Source organism: Sorex araneus, chromosome 8 (assembly GCF_027595985.1).
Source record: "Sorex araneus isolate mSorAra2 chromosome 8, mSorAra2.pri, whole genome shotgun sequence".
NCBI classification, from domain to species: Eukaryota; Metazoa; Chordata; class Mammalia; order Eulipotyphla; family Soricidae; genus Sorex; species Sorex araneus.
The window spans coordinates 65,152,841-65,173,625 of record NC_073309.1 but is presented as its reverse complement, the minus strand read 5'-3'; the positions used below and the strand labels follow the sequence as shown (position 1 = coordinate 65,173,625).

At 42.0% G+C, this 20,785-nt stretch overlaps 1 protein-coding gene across 1 annotated transcript in view; it reads right to left on the bottom strand.

Annotated features, from left to right (window-relative positions):
* FRRS1 (ferric chelate reductase 1) overlaps positions 1 to 19,255 on the bottom strand; it is a 60,970-nt gene extending 41,715 nt beyond the window's left edge. Inside the window, exons 1-5 of the mRNA XM_012934089.2 lie at positions 19,241 to 19,255; positions 5,847 to 6,042; positions 4,682 to 4,818; positions 3,327 to 3,421; positions 1,199 to 1,346 (exon numbers count right to left, since the gene is read on the bottom strand). Coding sequence (XP_012789543.2) covers positions 1,199 to 1,346; positions 3,327 to 3,421; positions 4,682 to 4,818; positions 5,847 to 6,042 — 576 coding nt within the window. The 5' untranslated portion in view covers positions 19,241 to 19,255. The remainder of the gene's footprint in view (positions 1 to 1,198; positions 1,347 to 3,326; positions 3,422 to 4,681; positions 4,819 to 5,846; positions 6,043 to 19,240) is intronic.
* Positions 19,256 to 20,785: the final 1,530 nt, after the last annotated feature.

Sequence of the window (20,785 nt, the reverse complement as noted above, 5' to 3'; positions counted from 1 at the left end):
AACAACAGCAGCACAAGGAAGTAAAGGGAAGGGATATTATTATTTTTAAAAACATAGCAGAGGCTAGAGTGATAGCACAGAGGGTAGGGCATTTGCCTTGCACGTGGCCGACCCTGGTTCGATTCCCAGCATCCCATAAGGTTCCCTGAGCACCACCAGGGGTAATTCCTGAGTGAAGAGCCAGGAGTGACCCCTGTGCATCACCGGGTGTGACCCAAAAAGCAAATATATACATATATACAGCAATATATATACAGCATATAATATATACACACACACATATATATATATATAGAGAGAGAGAGAGAGAGAGCAGACAAGTCAAAATTCAAGTCCAGGTATGTTCTTTTCAAATGTGATAACCTGCCTTAAGACACTTTTCATTGCATTCACTTCTGAATTAATAAATCTAATTGTCAGAATTGCCTCCAGAAAAGCCTTTCTAAAGTTTCTAATATGTATTACCCTTTCCAAGACATGTTTCTTTACTAGTAATTCATTTGAATCTAGACCCAAAGTGGAATTCTTGCTGATGAGATTTTATTTTTTTTTAATTTTATTTATTTTTACATGAATCACCGTGAGGTACAGGCTGATATGCTTTTAAAAGAGTTTCTAGGGTTCAGCACAGAGAACTCACAATAGTCCAAATGAAATATGATCTAAGAGTTATGTCACCACTTGAAGATTTTCCTCCAAATCTTCTCTAAGTTTAGTTTAAGCTTTATGTTTCCGTTCCATGTTTGAAACACTGGGGTTGTTTAAAGAGAGAAAGAGACAGAAGGGGAGATAAAAGCTCTTGCAGCTTCCTCAAGTTCTCTTTTGCTGTCTGTTTTGTTTGGGGCAACACCAGGGTGCACAGTCATTCCTACGGAAGCTGTGGACCATGAGACACTAGAGGAAGAGCCTATATAAAACCTTTGAGTCATCCCCTTGGCCCCAAATTTTCTTTGAAATAAAAACATAGCTGGGAATGTATAACCATACACTGGACAAGCAGTGTTGAGCATTCCCTTTATTCTAATTTATAGTGCTACAATGACGACTTTCTTCAGGTATCTTACAGAGAACCCAAAACCTTGCTATCTAAAATCAGTGAGCTACTTCTTTAGTACTTCATCGAGCATTTTGAACCAAAATTTCCAGGGAAGCTTTTAAGCCATATTGCATTTGGTGAAGCCACACCAAAGTTACTCACTGATTTGGTTAAATGGGAGACTGGAGCTGATGTTGACAAAGGCTGTCTTGTAGCTTCAGGAGTTGTAAAAGGAAGTGCATCCGGCTGTGAAATGATGGGACCAGGAATCTTCACCCAGTAGATTTTATACTTCTCAACAACTGTAGCTCTGAAATGCAGTACCAGTGACATTACACAGTTGTTATCCACCATAATCAAACCAAAACCTTAAAGGCAAAAAATAAGCAATAATCTACAAATCGATCACTGTCACTGTCATCCCGTTGCTCATCGATTTGCTCGAGTGGACACCAGTAATGTTTCCATTGTGAGACTTGTTGTTACTGTTTTTGGCGTATCACTATGCCACGGGTAGCTTGCCAAGCTCTGCCGTGTGGGCGAGATACTCTCGGTAGCTTGCCGGGCTCTCCGAAAGGGACAGAGGAATCGAACCCAGGTTGGCCGCATGCAAGGCAAACACCCTACCCACTACAAATACATGAGTTAATAGTGCCTCACTAATTGTGTCTAAGGCAAATCTCTAGTGCCTCTCTTGCATTTCATCATTAAATGATCTTTCATTATGTTCACACCCTTCTTTTCTTGCTCTAAATTCCCTTCTCTTAATAGGGTGTTCTTTGGGTGTATTCACAATAGTCGAAAAATCCCAGGCTCAAGGCTTTTGACCTCCTGGCACCTAAAGAACATAGTACTAATTCCTTCCACAGCACGCTGTTCAGAGCACTCTGAAGTGCATGTGGGGTAGGCATCCAGAGCAGGAGCGGTACAAAACTACACAAGCAAGCCCCTTCCAAGCGTTATCTCCCATATCCATGTTCCACACCACACACAGGGGCCAGGCTGTGTTACTGCATGTGTTGGAGCATTGTGCCCAAGGTGAAACAGAAAATAAAGATGTGTTAGGAGAGAAACGTTCCCCCTTTATCCATAACATCACTCAGGAATCATTAGATAGTCATGACATTACTCGGAAATCATTAGGTAGTCATGACATCACTCAGAAATCATTAGATTTAATGATATGATTTAATGATATGATTTCCTTGGCTACAGGTCTAAGGGAGAAGTACTACTCAATTTTACTGAATTTTGTCATTCCAAGCGTATATAAAGTCTTCCTGACAATCTACTCTCAAGTTGTAACAGAAAAAACAAGTAAACTTACGGAATGTCTTTGGTTTTTAATCTTTTGTTTAAAAAAACACTCTTCTTTTGCTGTAGCACTGTCGCACTGTCATCCTGTTGTTCATCAATTTGCTCAAGCGGGCACCAGTAACGTCTCCATTGTGAGACTTGTTATTACTGTTTTTAGCATATCAAATATGCCACAGATAGTTTGCCAGGCTCTGACGTGCGGATGGGATACTCTCGGTAGCTTGCCAGGCTCTCCGAGAGGGACGGAGGACTCGAACCCGGTCAGCCACGTGCAAGGCAAACGCCCTACCCGCTGTGCTATGGCTACAGTCATTAGTCAGGTTTGAATGACAGTCCACGATGGCTAACCTTAGTTCGATCCCCAACACCATATATGATCTCCCGAGCTCTACCAGGACTTAAACCCTAAGCACAGAGCCAGGAGTAAATCCTAAGTAAAGCCAGATGTGACCCAAAACAAACAAATATAAAAGTATTAGTCTAAAACTTATCTATATATCATATAAACAGCATTAATTCACGATTCTTGGGGTTTTGTGGGGTATTTTTGGGGGGGTTGGTTTGTTTGGGGACCACATTAGTGCTCAGAGTTTATTCCTGTGTTCAGGCTCTGTGTTCAAGGATAATTTTGATGGGATCAAGAACCATCAGGGGTTCCAGGGATCAAACCCGGGTTAGCCACATAAAAGGCAAATGCCCTACCCGTGGTACTATCACTCTGGCCTCTAACTGATAGCTCTTAGAGTGTGAAGGCAGTACAGTACTTCATTCACTCGACAAATGCCTATCCTATAAGGTTTCAGGCTCTGTGCTTGGTGTGGAGTATATAATGGTGGCAGGGAGAACAAAACACATCACTAAGGTGGTATCATTATTATATCAAACCTCTCTTCTAATGATCCAATAAGTATAAAAAATGATAGATAACGTTTTTGTTGTCTATACTGGTTACAGAGCTATAAATTCTACTCACAAAAACTGTATGTGATTTGGGGCACTGCTGGGAGCATTCCAATCAACTTTAATTTCTGTTTTCTTGGATGGGCTTGTATGACTCACAGCTGATCCCTAAAACAAAAGAGAAAATAACTATTGTTCAGTTGCTCAACAGCTAGCAAGCACAGATAAAACTACCATCATTTTGCAAAGTAATGGATCACTATATGACCTGGGCGTCCAAGGTCATATTTAGAACAGAGATTCAGATTCTCAGTAAATACATGTGAACTGGCTGATACAGTGTCAGTACCTGAGTGTCAAAATAAAAAAAATGGAATCAGCACAAATTTAAGAACTGAAGAAAGTGACAAACACTGAGTGTCTGGATATACAAAGTCTTCTCATTATTTTATTTATAATATGATAGTCCATCTATTGATAAACTATAGCTGGAATGCCTAAGATTATCAAAAGAAAAAAGTCCTCTAAAAGCCCTGTAACTGTTCTCATGGTGACTCAATTAAAAAAATAAATAAACTATTAAAAATATATATAATTCTAAATTTTAAAAAAAAGTCCTGCCTCCAAATGTGTAACTAGGTCATATTTTGATAATTCCTCTCTCTTGAACCATCTTGTTTCCCAGTCTCAATCACCTGGTAAATTTCTGTTTATTCGTTGTGGGGACTCTTGCTCAGATCATCTCTTCCAAGAAGTTCTCTCGAATCCACCATCCTACGTGTGGTGCCCCACTGTGCGCTTCCCACCTACCCCGTGCCTGCTCTACTCTAAGTGACTTCTCTACACACGACTCTCCTTATACCATCTTATAGTCACACACACATATTCCTATGTTATTATTTCATGCCTCCAAATGTCTTACTTATATGTAAGTCTATGAGTTCTTCCAGAGACAGGAGGGTCTTACTAACAGCATTATCTTTGGCATCAAGGACAGTTATTGGCATAATGTTTAATGAATAAATGAATGGGAAAAACTAGACTTCAATCCACTCTCAAACTCTTGCTTTCTCTTTCCTGTTCTTTTTTTCTTTTGCTATTGGGATAGAACATGTGTTCTATCACTGAGATACATCCCATCCTTACTTTCCACTCTAAAGCTCTCAGCTTCCATACATATCTCCTTTAAAAATCAATATGCTAAGAATCAATATAATATAAAATACAAAAATCTATGAGCTCTTAAAGCCACTGTCCTACCATTCCTGGGATGGTTAGATGTAGCAATATATTGCCAGTATTAAAATGAGGGGGAAAGTTTGAGTTTTAGCAGTCAATTTAGACAACTGCAGCAGGTGGGCGGTGTTCATCCTACAACTACCATTCTGTAGCAGGAAGGCAGAAGTGACTTCCAATACACACACTGACCTGTACATCTTCGCAAGTCAGAAGTTGTGCTTCTTGGCTCTCAATCAATGTGAATGAGCCAACAGGAGGGCCACTCAAATCCTCAGCATCCCGTGCTTCCAGGAGAAAGCCCTTAAAGGGGGGCCCTGACAACGTGACTGAGAAACAGAAGGAAGGAACAGTGAGACGGTTAGCAGGATCTCAAAAAGATGACTGTGTGGAGGAGACTTGTCACAGACTCTGGGAGACAAAACAGGAGCAATTGCCCTATAGATAAGGAAATTCTAAACTTTTCCACAAAACATTCATTCCGTGAGACTCTAATAGCCACTCCACAGGAGCAAAAGGGAGCGGTGGTAGTGGGTTCAAATTATTTTGGTTTTTTGCTTTGTTTTTTTGTTTTTGTGTTGGGGGCCAGCTCCCTCGTTGATGCTCAGCAGTGCTTGGGAGGTCATGGAACGCCTGTACATGCCAAACACACACTGTTCTGTGAGCTCAGTTGAAATTATTTTGGGAAATGTAGATGAAAGTAAATACTTTTTTTATTGCAAATCCCTCATGGCTTTTAACATTCTACTGTGCAGCATGAAACTTTAATAGGGGTGTGTGTGTGTGCATGTGCGTGTGTGTGAGAGAGAGAGAGAGAGAATCACACAAAGCACTGTAAACATGTCTTTCAACATACCCCTTTAGTTAGAGAGAAACTATTAACATTTTGCATTTCTAGAGTTGTTGGAAAATACTCAGTAGAAGTACTTTTGATAGTCAAATTCCTTTACTAGTCAAATATCAAAGTACCTTTAATAGCAAAATTAAAGGTACTTTAAAGAATAAGGGATTAAAGTATATCACAAAGTATGAAGGCATACCAAAAACCAGATAAAATAAACTTGATTTTCTTTTTCTAATAGAGTATTACTATTAAGTACTTTAATGAAGCCAGTTTAAGTAACAGTAAAAAAAAAACAGACTCTAAAACCTGTGTGAATGTGAAGGAGAGCAGACAGACTACTTAAAAGTGACAGTCATCTGTATTAGTTAGACACAACAGTAGGAAATTTAAGACAACGGTGCCTTATAAAACTGGGTGAAGAGATTTAACAGTTACATTTCCCCTATGGTAATCAAAATTCAATGGACAATGAAAATAAGTAGAAGGCAACTAGTTGCTAATTCCAGCAGGTACCTTTGATCTGACCTCCGGGTCTGAATGTCACTTGACTCACTGCGATGCTGTGGACGGGATCGGAGAGTGGAGCATGCCCATGTGTAGGCGTCATTCCATGGCACGAGTCTGTCACTTTCCCATTGGGATAATTAGTCACGGGACTCATGTGCAACAGGAGAATGCAGGCAACAAGGATACCTCCAGGAACCGCCATCTTAAATAAAGAAAATCAAAAACACATTATTTTCTGTTTGTCTTTTTTCCTTTTTTTTTTTTTTAGAAGGAAGGTAAATTTTATTCGGATTTATTTAGAAAGATGTGAGGAGACAGAGAGGCAGAATGTTTGGGTGAGAACACGGGCTTCTCTAGAGAGGAAAAAGGCAGGCAAAGAAACATCAAGACAAGCAAGCGAGATACCCATTCCAGGGAGAACATGGGCTCGAAGAGCTAGGAAAAATCACATTATACACGTACTCCCGCCCGCATGGCAGAGCCTGGCAAGCTCCCCGTGGCCTATTCGATATGCCAAAAACAGTAACAACAAGTCTCACAATGGAGATATTACTGGTACCCCCTCGAGAAAATCAATGAGCAACGGGATGACAGTGATACAGTGATACTACAAATATATGGTTTCATACTACAGACTAGTAATTCTAGAAAATCAGTAGTTTTCATTCACCAACTATACTCAATAAATACATAATATATATATGTATATATATATATATTTGCTTTTTGGGTCCCACCTGGCGATGCACAGGGGTTACTCCTGGCTCTGCACTCAGGAATTACCCCTGGCCATGCTCGGGGGACCATATGGGATGCTGGGATTTGAACCCGGGTCGGCCGCGTGCAAGGCAAACGCCCTACCCGCTGTGCTATCGCTCCAGCCCCATAATATATTTTTTAACCGTGAAGTTTGTCTTGGATTTGACTCTCAACTTGACAACTACCAAATGTGAGGCTTTACACAAACCACTTAAGCTTTCGCTTATTACTTGAAAAATGAGCAACTCGTCCTTTCGATTAAATGAAGATAATCCCCAAAGTTTGACAAGGAAGATGTGTTAGGATCTATATGCATGATTGAAATACACAAAACTAGACCCATAAGAGCAAACACTCCTCCTCCACTTCACCTTAGGAAAGCTAAGGAATAGCACCAGACCTGTATCTCCCCTGGCACAGCCTCCCACCTGCAAGACACGGAGTTTCATCCCGACACGGCTCCTCTTCAAACCCACACCAGCACCTGTGGTCCCCACAGGGATCTTTTTTTAAGATTAAAAATCAAACTAGATAGGAGTCTCCAGAATTAATATCATCATCTCTTGGGGCCAGAAAGATAATACAATAGGTAGGGTGCTTGCCTTGCATACAGTCAACCCGGACACAAGACCCTGCACCCAGTTGGTCCTCTCAGTTTTCTATCATTTTACAAGTTTTTAATATCCATACACAATAGAGAACAAAAAAAACTTGCTTTCTGCATTTCAGAACTGAAGTATGTTTAACATAAAAAATTAAAGATATTACCCTAATTCTTTTTTTGGGGGCGGGGGTCACACCCGGCAATGCACAGGAGTCACTCCTGTCTCATGCATTCAGGAATTACCTCTGGTGGTGCTCAGGGCACCATATGGGATGCTGGGAATTGAACCCGGGTCCACCGCGTGCAAGGCAAATGCCCTTTCCATTGCGCTATCGCTCCCAGCCCCATTACCCTGATTCTTGAACTAAATTATTCCCACATCTTGAGAGAACTATAGTTTTCTTTCTTGCCTGAAGGACACTTTCTAACAAGATATAAGGACTGCTTAAACCTTGTTTCACACTGGGGCTGGAGCAATAGCACAACGGGTAGGGCGTTTGCCTTGCACGCTGCCGACCCGGGTTCGATTCTCAGCATCCCATATGGTCCCCTGAGCACCGCCACGGTTAATTCCTGAGTGCAGAGCCAGGAGTAACCCCTGTGCATTGCCAGGTGTGACCCAAAAAGCAAAAAAAAAAAAAAAAAACACCTTGTTTCACATATCTCACACACACAAAAAAAACTTTGAGAACAGTTGTATTCATTATAAGTACCAAATTCTTATATTTGGATTAATATATAATGATCTTTATATTTGCGGGACACACATATAATTGGTATAAATTTAAACAATATATTTATTATAACAAAAATTCAGATAAAAATTAGAATTCAATTGAAAAATATTTCTGTAGAAGAAATGAGTCCAAAGCCTCATGTAAATAAGGCAAGTGCTTTGCTCCTAAGCTAATCCTAATTAAGCATTTTTAAGTGACTTGTTGATTAAATGTCTTTATTATATGATTCTAAGAACATTGAAATAAAGACAAAGAAAATACATTTTTTAAAAAAACATGGAATTAAGCTAGCAAATAACTAGTTGATTCTAGTCATTCTGCAATAAAGTCCAAGCTCTGATTGTTAATCACTAATTTTAAATTAAGGCATCAGAGGAGTTCAACAGTTCACAAAACAATTATGCAAACTCATCTCAGCAACACCCACCCACTCTACATCACCCAAGATGTGAGTTTCAGCACATGCTAAGAATCTTCATTGATGCACAGGGCTGAAATCACAAGCCTTTCTTAATTATGAAAAGCGAGCCACAAAAGAACAAGAACTGGGGCTAGAGCAATAGCACAGCAGGTAGGGCGTTTGCCCAGGTTCGATTCCCAGCATCCCATATGGTCCTTTGAGCACCACCAAGGGTATTTCCTGAGTGCAGAGCCAGGAGTAACCCCTGTACATTGCTGGGTGTAACTCAAAAAGGAAAAAAAAATCTTAACCAAAAATGTTCACAATAAGATACATTAATAAATTGAGGGGCAAGGGCTCTTAACCAAAAATGTTCACAATAGAATACATTAATAAATTGAGGGGCAAGGGCTCTTTGTTTATATGCAGTGGGTTTATTTTTTAGCATAATCAAAATAAGTATTTTTATATTACAACTCAACAAGCATTTCAAGATCATGGTTGCCTCTCTCACCTGTAATAAACTCCTATCCATACCTTCTACTCCTTCCTCATTTTATTCAGCAAATAATCCTACTGAATTTGGGGGGTCACACCCGACAATATTCAGGGCTTATCCCTGTGGTGTTCGGCGACCATATGGGAAACCAGCGATCAAACCCAGGTCAACTGCATGCAAGACAAATACCCTACCCACTGTACCATCACAACGCCACCCACCTTTTTTTTTCTTTTTTCCTACTGAATTTTTTTTAACTCTTAAAAGATCTCCAATGGAGATAGGAAGTCGCCCAAGCCATGTGCACAACGAACCTGGGGTCACCCCAGCAGCTATACACCCAACCATTCACACTCATGCTTCTATACTAAAAAAAAGCCACATAGTGCCCAGAGATGAAACTCAGGACCGGAACACGCAGGGCATGTGCTCCAGTTCCTTTAGTTCCCTTTGCAGCCCACTACCAATGAATCTGCACTTAGAAAATATTACATACAACATATATAGACCCATGAATTTCAACCATGGTCCAAATTCTAAATTAGGATTATCAGGATTGATTTATAAGAGGATGCAGAGTAAGTTTCAGGACATGAACATAAAGAGGGAGTTTTCAGGCTGTTTTCATTCAGAGTGCCCCAGAGGGGGGCAGGTAAGAACCCTGGCCGCCCCAAGGAACCAGCCCTGGCAGCCGACCTCCACTACCCAACCACCACCATGCTCCAGGATGCTTTCCGGACACATTTTAAGACACTTCCTACCCATTTTCCATAATTACCACACCATATTTGATGGAGTTCAGACAGTAGGAAACAAATCATAGAGAGTAATATATATTATATTATATATGTATATATGTACATATATATAGTACACATACCTCTCAGAGAGCCTGGCAAGTTACCAAAAATATCCTACCCGCAAAGGCAGAGCCTGGCAAGCTACCTGTGGTGTATTCGATATACCAAAAACAGTAATGATAGGTCTCATTCCCCTGATCCTGAAAGAACCTTCAATCATTGAGAAAGATGAATAAGGAGAGTCTGCTAAAGTCTCAGGGCTGGGAGGAATAGAGACGTTACTGGTGCCCACTTGAGCAAATTGATGAACAACAGGATGACAGTGATACAGTAATACAGTGATTTGTAAGGGGCCAGATAGTGCAGGAGGTAAGGCACTTGCTTGTATGCAATTAGATCACAGTTTAGATCCCCAGCATAATATAGAGTACTCCAAGAAATGCCAAGGGTCTCTCCTAAGCACAAAGCCAGGATGATCTTCACTGAACAGTAATACTGAACCTCAGTATTTCTAACCACTGTTTGAGACATGTAACTCATGGGGTGGCTCAAACCTCATACCCCCACAAAAGGAAGAATTTCCTTTACTTCACAAAACTTAAAAAATAAAAAAGCCATGAAGGAATTTAGAGACAAAATATGAATTTATGCAACTGAAAGGTCTTATTCTCATTTATTTCATTTTTGAACCAAAACAAAAACTATTAATACAGCTAATTGGTATTTTTATAGAGACCTTCTGTATGTAGGAGAAAAGTATTAACCATAATTTTAAAACCTTCAATTTCTAACACACCTGAGCACTCATTTCAAAATTTCTATCAACTGCATCCTAAAATTTTCAAGGGAAAAAAGCTACTTGTTATTGACTATTGTTTTCTTTTCACCATGGCACTGTACTTCACTACAAGCATAAGTATTTCCATCAATATAAGAATTTAGGGACCCTCTGCGCCTAAAGACTTTGACTCCAGAGATGTAACACATTCGGGCATCCAGCGCAGCATCCGATAGCGATGCACTGGGACTGCGAACTGGGCTACAACTCTGTGCTGCCCGGGGGTGGATTTTTCCTCCCCACCCTGTCTTCCTGCACGGAAAGCAGCGGCCTGGCGGCACCCACGTGGCAGGCGCCATCTTCTGTGACTCCAAACCCAGAGGTATTCGGTTTTTACTTTTGGGGCTCCCAGGAACTCATGGGAAGGGGGCGTAACCAGCACGCCCTCGGCCCAGATAAATCCGGAGCCACTGAGCGCGAATCGGACCCTCTGCGCCTAAAGACTTTGAATTCAGAGACTTCTTACAGCAATGCACTGGGACTGTGAGCTGGGCTATGTAATTTCTGGCAGAATTTTCCCTGGACTTTATACAGAAATCCAAAACCTACTTAACATTTGTAATTGTCAGCAATGTGAAACGGTTCCTTTTGAACAGGTCTGACTTGGGGGGGAAACTCCAAATAATAACAGTAAGTTTTTGTTGAAATATTGAAGGTTTTTAATGTAGCAGCCACCTCTCTGGACTGTGAACTAAGTAAAAGCCCCACGCTGGCCGATGTGGCGTGGCGTATACCATACTATGAGGTGCGGGAAGGAGGATGAGGGGGAAAAAGAAAAAAAAAGGGAAAAAAAAAAGAGAGAGAGAGAGTTATGTACTTGTAGCAGTGGGGCTACATATCTCTTCATTTCCAGCAATGAAAAACTAATTATCAAATGTAGTAGGTCTGTCTCTCTTGGTTGGAAACTCCAACAAATATAGTGAGCTTTGTGTTGAATTATGGAATGTAATCAAGGTAAAGAAAAAATGAAGTGAAATTCATTAGTTATACAATAGGGGGTAGGGGGTGGGGGCGGGGGGTATACTGGGGTTTCTGGTGGTGGAATATGGGCACTGGTGAAGGGATGGGTGTTTGAATATTGTATAACTGACATATAAACCTGAGAACTTTGTAACTTTCCACATGGTGATTTAATAAAAAGTTTAAAATAAAAAAAAAATAAGAATTTAATGTACTTTTGCTTCTTGGTTTTTGATCCAGAAACAAAGCCACTATTTACAATATTGCTTCTAACAGAAAAACGGAACGGAAATTCTAAATGGAATTAGAAATTAAATTCGGGGCTGGGGGGACAGTTCAAAGGTCTAGAGAACAACAGTTTTTAATGCAGGGACTCCAGGTTCTATATGTTATATTACAGGGTCCCTGGGAAGTGCCAGGAGCTTCCCGAGCGCTGAAACCAAAGTAGCCCCTACACATTGCCAGGTGTAACCCAAAACAAAAAAATTTTTAAAGAACATGACTAAATGCAAAATATTCCTATAAAACAATAAACAACAAAGAATATGATGGGTGGAGGGGAGAGAACTAGTTTTTGCTATAAAGGGAGAATGAAGTGGGGAAGAAAGTACAGAGAAAATGAAAAAGAAAAGACATTTGGAACCCAGATGACAGTTAAGAGATTTAAAATCCTTGTTCAAATATCGGTGCCCCCTATGCTCGCCAAGGTAATCCTGGCAGCGCTCCTGTCTGGAATATCCAGCAAGGATGGATGGCTGGGGATGCAACTTGTGAGAACCTGGTATATGCTGCAATGAATCATAGCAACAGGATAATTTTCATCCTAGAAGTGCAAGAAACTGAGAACAGGACATGGAGGCTAACCCCATATACTTGTGGGATTAGAACCTAAACCAAACCCCAATATCTATGTTCTTTCTGCTCACCATCACTGCTCCCTCCTAAAGTCACAAGGACCTGGGGAAAGAAAAAAGTCCCCAAAATATCTAAGTCCCCAAAATATCTAAACCTCACAATGAAAATATGGGAGTGGGGTATTTTGTAAGAAATATTAAAATCAGGGGCTGGAGCCATAGCACAGCGGGTAGGGCATTTACCTTGCATGCAGCCGACCCGGATTCGATTCCCAGCATCCCATATGGTCTCCCGAGCACCACCAGGAGTAATTCCTGAGTGCAGAGCCAGGAGTAACCACTGTGCATCGCCCAGTGTGACCCAAAAAGAAAAAAAAATAAAATAAAAAAATAGCCCACATAATTCAGAATGTTGAGTCCACTATGACTTTGGGAAGCAATGCAGTGATCTCTCTTGTAGAACCAGAATTCAAGGCTTAAAAATACTGCCGGGACCCTCTGCGCCTAAAGACTTTGATTCCAGAGACTTAACACATTCGGGCATTCAGCACAGCTTCTAATAGCAGTGCACTGGGACTGCGAACTGGGCTGCAACTCTGTGCTGCCCGGGGGTGGATTTTTCCTCCCCACCCTGTCTTCCTGCACGGAAAACGGCGGTGGCGGCACCCACGTGGCAGGCGCCATTTTCTAAGACTCCTAACCCAGAGGTATTCGAGTTTTACAGTTGGGGCTCCTAGGGACTCATGGGAAGGAGGTGTAACCGGCACACCCTCGGCCCAGATAAATTCGGAGCTGCTGAGAGTGGAGCGGACCCTCTGCGCCTAAAGACTTTGATTCCAGAAACTTCTTACAGCAATGCACTGGGACTGTGAGCTGGGCTATGCAATTTCTGGCAGAATTTTCCCTGGACTTTATACAGAAATCCAAAACCGCATCTATAACGTCTATAATTGGCAGCAATGTGAAATGGTTTCTTTTGCACAGGTCTGACTTGGAGGGGGAACTCTAAATAATAACAGTAAGTTTTTGTTGAAATATTGAAGGTTATTAATGTAGCAGCCACCTCTCTGGACTGTGAACTAAGCAAAAGCCCCACGCCGGCCGAGAAGAGGAAATATCCCTCTTTCAGGTTGTTTCCCATTTTCAGGGAGAAACACGGCATGGCGTACACCATACTATGAGGTGCGGGAAGGGGGATGAGGGGGGAAAAAAAAGGAAAAGGAAAAAGGAAAAAAAAGAGTTATGTACTTGGAGCAGTGGGGCTACATATCTCTTCATTCCCAGCAATGGAAAACTAATTATCAAATGCTGCCTTGGTAGTAGGGCTGTCTCTCTTGGGTGGAAACTCCAACAACTATAGTGAGTTTTATGTTGAAATATGGAGCGTAATCAAGGTAAAGAGAAAATGAAGTAAAATTCATTAGTTATACAGCAGGGGGCGGGGGGTGGGGGCGGGGGTATACTGGGGTTTTTGGTGGTGGAATATGGGCACTGGTGAAGGGATGGGTGTTTGAATATTGTATAACTGAGACATAAACCTGAGAACTTTGTAACTTTCCACATGGTGATTTAATAAAAAGTTAAAAAATAAAAAAATAAAACTAAAATAAAATAAAAAATTTTTAAAAAATACTGCCAATGTGTGGTAATTCATCACCAAAAACTTTCTTACTAACCTAAAAATTCAGAAAGACAGTAAAAGGCAAAGATAATTAAGGTCAAAGAGCTGCAAGCTGGAATCTACATATTCTGACAGAAATCTAAAATATGTCCCAAGGGGAGGCACAGTAGGGGTTGTATGAGAAGAAAAGATGGCACAGCTAATTAGGGGGGAGGAGGAAGGCTTGTTCTTCAAGCCCGAGTTCTCCCTTGAACACATATCTTGCTTGCATTTCTCTTTGCTCAGTTTTTGCACTCTGGAAAAGCCTGTGTTCTCTCTTGAATACTTGCTTCCTCTCTTTCTCTCCCCTTAAGTCTTTCCAAGTAAGTTTAAATCAATAAAAATTATCTGGCCCCAAAACAAAAACAGAACAAAGTTCATTAGTGTTGGGCCAGGAGAAAGTTCAAAGAACTGAGCAAAAGCTATTTGCATGCAGGGAGCCAAGGTCGATCTCTGGCATCTCCAGGAGAGAATTTCTAGCCCAGAATATTTCCCATGCAGTGCTGGATGTGGCCCCCAAACAAAAAAAAATTAAAAGTCAGTGTTAACTAGCTTAAACAACTCTTGACTATACATCATTCATAACTGGGTCTATTATTCTCTGACCAAAAAAGTCTAAAATGTGATCAGTTCTCAAGACCCAGACTTCTTAAAATATTGTTTGCTTAGTGATTTCTTTTTTTTTTTTTGGTGGGGGAGGGGGAGGCAAACCATGCAGTGCTCAGAGCTAACTCCTGACTCTAGCCTTGGGGAATCACCCCTGGCAGTGCTGGGGAACCATAAACAGTACCGAGGATCGATCTGGATCAATCACTTGAAAGTAGAGCACTCTACCCACTACACTATCATTCATTGTTTGATAGTTTCTTAAAGAAATCCCTTTTTGAGCGAATCCAAAGATCTCTGACTAGTGCAAAGGAGATAGGAAATGCAGTTTCTCCATAATACTGCACGGCGAGACTGAAGTCCAAAGAATGGTGTCCGAGAGGCTGGAGAGATAATACAGAGGCTCACATGTTTGTCTTGCATGCAGTCAACCCTGGTGCAAATGCTGGTACCACATATAATCCCTTATCACTGCCAGGAGTGACCCCTGAGTTCATGTGTGATTCTTCCCAGCCCCCTAAAAAATCTCCACAAATGTCACTTTTTATATTACATAACAGCATGGACTAATTTCTTCTAAATTTCGTGGTGGTTAAGACAATTAAGATTTTTCACATATTTCTTTTATCTGCCCTTGAAAACATTAAGAAAATGTGTTCCTCTTTCTCTTTAATTTTACCTTCACAGAAGACTTCCAAACCAAGAATTAAATTGACTTTGAAAGCTGAATCCCAAATTATAGAGAAAAAAATTGAAAATCAGGTCAATTATTTCCAGTTTCTCACAGATAAAAAATGTTCCAGACTTCATTTTCACCGTAGGAAGCACGGAGGGAAAAATAAGATTTCTAAATTAATGATATTATGACATTTTTAGACAAGTTTCTTCCAAAAATAAGTATTTTTCAAATGGCACATTGAACACCAATTTGAAATTTGTCAGGTTTGACAACTTCAACTGGTTGAAAACATGCCAAGGAGATGGCCAGAAGGGCTGGAGCACATGCTTTGCATGTGAGAGCCCCAGATTTGAACCACAGCACTGCATGCTCCCTCTAACACCACCACATGGTCCTGAGCACTGCATCAGAAGTATCCCCCAAATACAGCCAGGTGTGACCCCAAAATACAAAGCAGAGAATGACTGAAAAAGCTAGAGTAACAGTACGGCAAGTAGAGCAGTTGCCTTGCACATAGCCAGTGTGGGTTCAATCCTTGGCACCCATATGGTTCTCTGAGCCGGCCAGGAGTGATTCCTGAGTGCAGAGCCAGGAGTTACCCCTGAGCAATGCCAGGTGTGACACCCCGTCCCCTGCCAAAAATAAATGACAAAACATATTTTAATGATGCACCTGTACTAAGTCCATTTTGTTCTTGACATAAATGACTCCATTTCCGTTTAGTTCTACATCAACACTACTGTATCCTATGAGACCAGAAACAGGGCTAACTTCAGATCGCAGGCTAGGACTGAATCCAGTAGGCACCAAGTTAGTGACTTTCAGCAAATCAGTTAACCTCACCTGGTCTTCCTTTTCTCATTCTGTTAAACAATGTCCCAAAAACCAAGGACTTTTTCAAAGTGAAATCTATGAAACATCTAGCACAGTATACACCACAAAACACCTAAAAGCACAGGAACAAGTGAATAGAAAAGAGGGGCTTTACTGGCAAAGAACAGCTTACACAGGGCACATGTCTACCAGCACAGACAGGCCCTAGAGAAAGCTTCCAAGAGAGGAAGTGACAGTCTAGTTTTATAAAACCAGCAGAGCTGGGGTTTGGGGGGAACGTAAAAATTTATACATATTTGGGGCTGGAGCGATAGCACAGTGGTTAGGGCGTTTGCCTTGCACTCAGTCAACCCGGGTTCAATTCCCAGCATCTCATATGGTCCCCTGAGCACCACCAGGAGTAATTCCTTAGTGCAGAGCCAAGAGTAACCCCTGTGCATTGCCGCGTGTAACCCAAAAAGAAAAAATAAAAGTTTAGACATATTCTAGTATTTCAGGAAACTCATACATATTCATGAAGGGGAAGCATAGACAAGGGCTGGTGAGAAATATATCACAGACATTAATGATGCATATAGAAAATGGACGGAAATGTTTCGGCATGCTCTGAAATATTTTTCACTTAGGTGATGAAAGAAATAGGTGACTGATGTCAAGAAGGGCTCCACTTCATCATCTACACTGGCCAGCAGTGTGTGGTCAGGCATCTCAGTCCTTCTCCAAAGGCTTCCTGAGATTCTGTTTTGGCCCAATCACAGCAGAAGGAATGTAACCAAGTAGCTTTTTCCAGAGTGACGTTGCTAACACTCCCCAAATGAGTCAGTCTGGAATTTTCCTAACCCTAGCAAGCACTTCTAAGATGCAGGAACAGGAGTAGGAGAGGGGGAGGGGAAGCTGGGGGCAACCTGGAAAAAAGTTTTAATTAGTTAATTACAAAATTAACTTCTTTGGTGTCTTGCCTACTTTGCCAGCCTCATAGAACTGCTTTTTCCAGGACATCCAGAACTTCTATTTCTAAGGAAACAAAAAGTGTATCATGTTTTTCCACCACAACTGGTGATGCGTCTTATGGGAAACTCCTGGAGACCACAAGGACGTCCTACTCACCGTCTCCATTCACACCGACATCCCTCACCCCGACAGCAGCTCTTGGACACTGTGGTTTCCAAAGAATCTGTGATTTCCAAAGCCCGAAATGAGTAGGTGTGAACAGCCGGCCAGCCCAAAGAACCGGCATGCTCTGAAACATTAATATTAGCAGTGCCCTGAATCAGGGTGATTCAATAAAAACACATAAGTAAATAAATTTTTCAAATAAATATCTGGTGGGTGAAAGAGTTCAATGGGCTGAAGTGCATGCTTTGCACACAAACAGCCCACGTTGGGGCCAGAGTAATAGCACAGCGGGTAAGCTGCTTGCCTTGCCCACCCGGCTTAGACTCCTGACATCCCCTATGGTCCTCCAGGGCCTGCCAGCAAAGATCCCTGAGAGCAGTCATAAGTTATCCCTTGAGCACCAATAGGAGTGACCCAAAATTAAAACAAAGTCCCATGTTTGGTTAGGCCCCCACAATACTGACCCCCAAGCACTGAGCTTGGAGTAGACCTGAGACCCCTTGGATGTAGCTCGAAAACCCTGGAGAGACAGCACAGGAGTTAAACCACGTGTCTTGAACTCGGCAGACTCTGGTTCAATCCCCAGCACATATCAGGTCCTCAGGAACCTGCCAGGATTGGTCCCTGAGTGCGGAGTCAGGAGTAAGCGCAGAGCAACGCTGGGTGAAGTCCCAAAATAAACGAATTAATGTCATAAAGAATGAGAATAAGAAAGAATCAACACACTGGTTTGTTAAACAACTCAGCAACAATTCATTCCTTTGAACAAAACCATCTTTAAAATGTCTTTTAGGAGATGGGGTTGGGACGCTCACTCATTCTCTCTCTCTCTCTCTCTCTCTCTCTCTCTCTCTCTCTCTCTCTCTCTCAGAAAAGGTGATACTCGATCTCTCTAAGAAAAGATGGGGCTCAATCTCTCTCTCTGCCTCTCTGTCTCTCTGTCTCTGTCTCTGTCTCTCTAAGGTGATGCTCAATCTCTCTCTCTAAGATGGGGCTCAATCTCTCTCTCTCTGCCTCTCTGTCTCTCTGTCTCTGTCTCTCTAAGGTTATGCTCAATCTCTCTCTCTAAGATGGGGCTCAATCTCTCTGTCTCTCTGTCTGTCTCTCTGTCTCTGTCTCTGTGTCTCTGTCTCTGTCTCTGTCTCTGTCTCTCTCTCTCTCTCTCTCCCCCACCCGCCCCAAAAAAGGTTTTGTAAACTGACATTCCAGATAACACTTTCTTCTTTTTTTTTTTTTGCTTTTTGGGTCACACCTGGCGATGCACAGGAGTCACTCCTGGCTCTGCACTCAGGAATTACCTCTGGCGGTGCTCAGGGGACCATATGAGATGCTGGGAATCGAACCCGGGTCGGCAGCGTGCAAGGCAAACGTCCTACCCGCTGTGATATTGCTCCAGCCCCAGATAACACTTTTTAAACCAAAGATCCCGCTTCTTCCTAAGGGAAAACTGACAAAACCCAGGGTGCATGAAGGACCGCGGTAAGGCAGTGGCACAGGCCTCCCCCGCTCCCTAAGGACACAGCAGAAAGGACAGAAAGGACAGGGAAAGCATTTCTCCAGCTAGAGAAGAGGCACTTGAGAAACTCCAGAGAGCACGCAAAGCACTGCGAGCTCAACCCTCGGAATGAAGAAGACACTGGCAGCCAGGGAGACTCTGGGTTGTTATTAGGCTTCCACATGCCAGAGAACTTTGCTGCTTTGAAAACAGCTTTCCTAAAACAGAGATTTAAAACAGGGTGAAGGAAAGCTCTGCTTTCCAGTCACCCAAACACGTCTCGATTAACGATCGACCTTGTTGGGGCGGGGGGGGGGGGTGCTGGGGGAGCAGGAGGGGGCTGGAGGTGAATTCAAGCTCGAGGGTCAAAGTCTCCAGGTTATCCACCGGCCTCAAGTGGGTCCCCCGTGGGCGAAGGCTCCAGACCAAGCCGCGTGGTACAACGCGCCCCTTAGCATCGCGGGGTCACCCCCGGTGCCCGCTCTCACTGCCGCCCCCCTGGGTTCACTTTGCTGGTTTCTGAGAGCTGGGACAAAAGGAGAAAGTCCGAGACACTTACCCCGAAGTGGCGGCACCCGGCTCACTTCCGCCTCTCGGAGCATTTGTATCCAGTTTCAACCGCGGGGCGGGGCCGCTGGCCGCAGAGCCACGGGACGGGTTCCCGAACCGGCCCCCAAGCCCCGCTGCAAGGCCGGTGGGAGGGCACGGCGACGGAGGAAGGATTGGGGTTTTGTTATTGTTTGTTTGGTTTGGGTTTTTGGTTTTCCAACGAGAAATTGTTTCCCGAAGAGATCTGTGTTTTTGTCTTTATCTGCAAAATCATCTGAAAAGTCGTTACCCGCTCTCTATGATGCTAAGACAAACCAAAGCACTACCTCCTTGCGATTAGGAAGGGTTGTGGAAATAAAATATAGGATACCCCCGGTAAATTCGTATTATAGATAGATAGCTAACCGTTCTTTTGTATAAATATTGTCCTCTGCAATATCTGGAACATAGAGTAGGAAAAATAATGATTCATCGTCTTTGAAAATTCAAATTTACCTTCGGTGTCCTTTATTTTATCTGGTAATCCTTCCTATATCAAATAAATGCAGAAAATGCAAAAGAATCAGATTGCATGGAACTGAGAACTTTGGAAGTGTGAGTGACATAATGCACAAGTCATATTTTAACAAAATAAAACATGAAATTTAGGAGTTTTGTTTACATTTGTTTCTTTTTAATTAAATCTTTCAATCATTGTTTTTTACTAACTTCTTTTACAAAAGAAAGATTTTAGGACTAGGGGGAAAATTGGGGATCTGAAAATATTATTAAACATTCCTTCAAACTCAAGCGTGCAGAATGGAGTAAACCAGCTCACACACACATGGTTTATCTGATATCATGGTTGACAATTAACACCTGTCAATTCTCTAGAACCACTTGTATTTCAAGTTTTCTTGGGGGGGGGGAGGGAAGGTGGGACTGCTTCTTACAAAAGAAGAGCTACAAATTTCTAGATTGTGTTATCTTAAAGCCCAAAATTAGATGGGCTTTTTGAAAGCCCAAAATTAGATGCTATCTGAGACTGGAGGAGTAAATCTCTCAGTCCCTCAAATATGTCTTTTGACAAGAGATTCATTTCACAGAAGGGGACCTAAGGACAGAATGGAGATCACCTTTGAAGAGATCTTCTCATATGAATACCCGACCCAAGGCTTTCTCCCAGGGAAGATGTGGTTAACGGAGAAGGCAGAATTTAAGTTTACTTTTTCTCTTATCTATCTGTCTCATGTGTATTATATTATTTGCCCAACCTCTGAAGAACCTAGAATGATACATAACGATGTATTTAGTGACCAAGGAATCAGGGTATTAGGACAAATCAGAAGCTGTTCCAAATTGCTTTCAAAAAATAGAGCTACACTGCAGACCAATGGAACAGGGTTGAATACTCTGACACACACCCCCAAATATATGATCATCTAATCTTTGATAAAGGAGCAAGAATGTGAAGTGGAGCAAAGAAAGCATGTTTAACAAATTGTGCTGGCAAACTGGACAGCTACATGCAAAAAAATGGGCTTAAATCTCCACCTATCACCCTGAACAAAAGTCA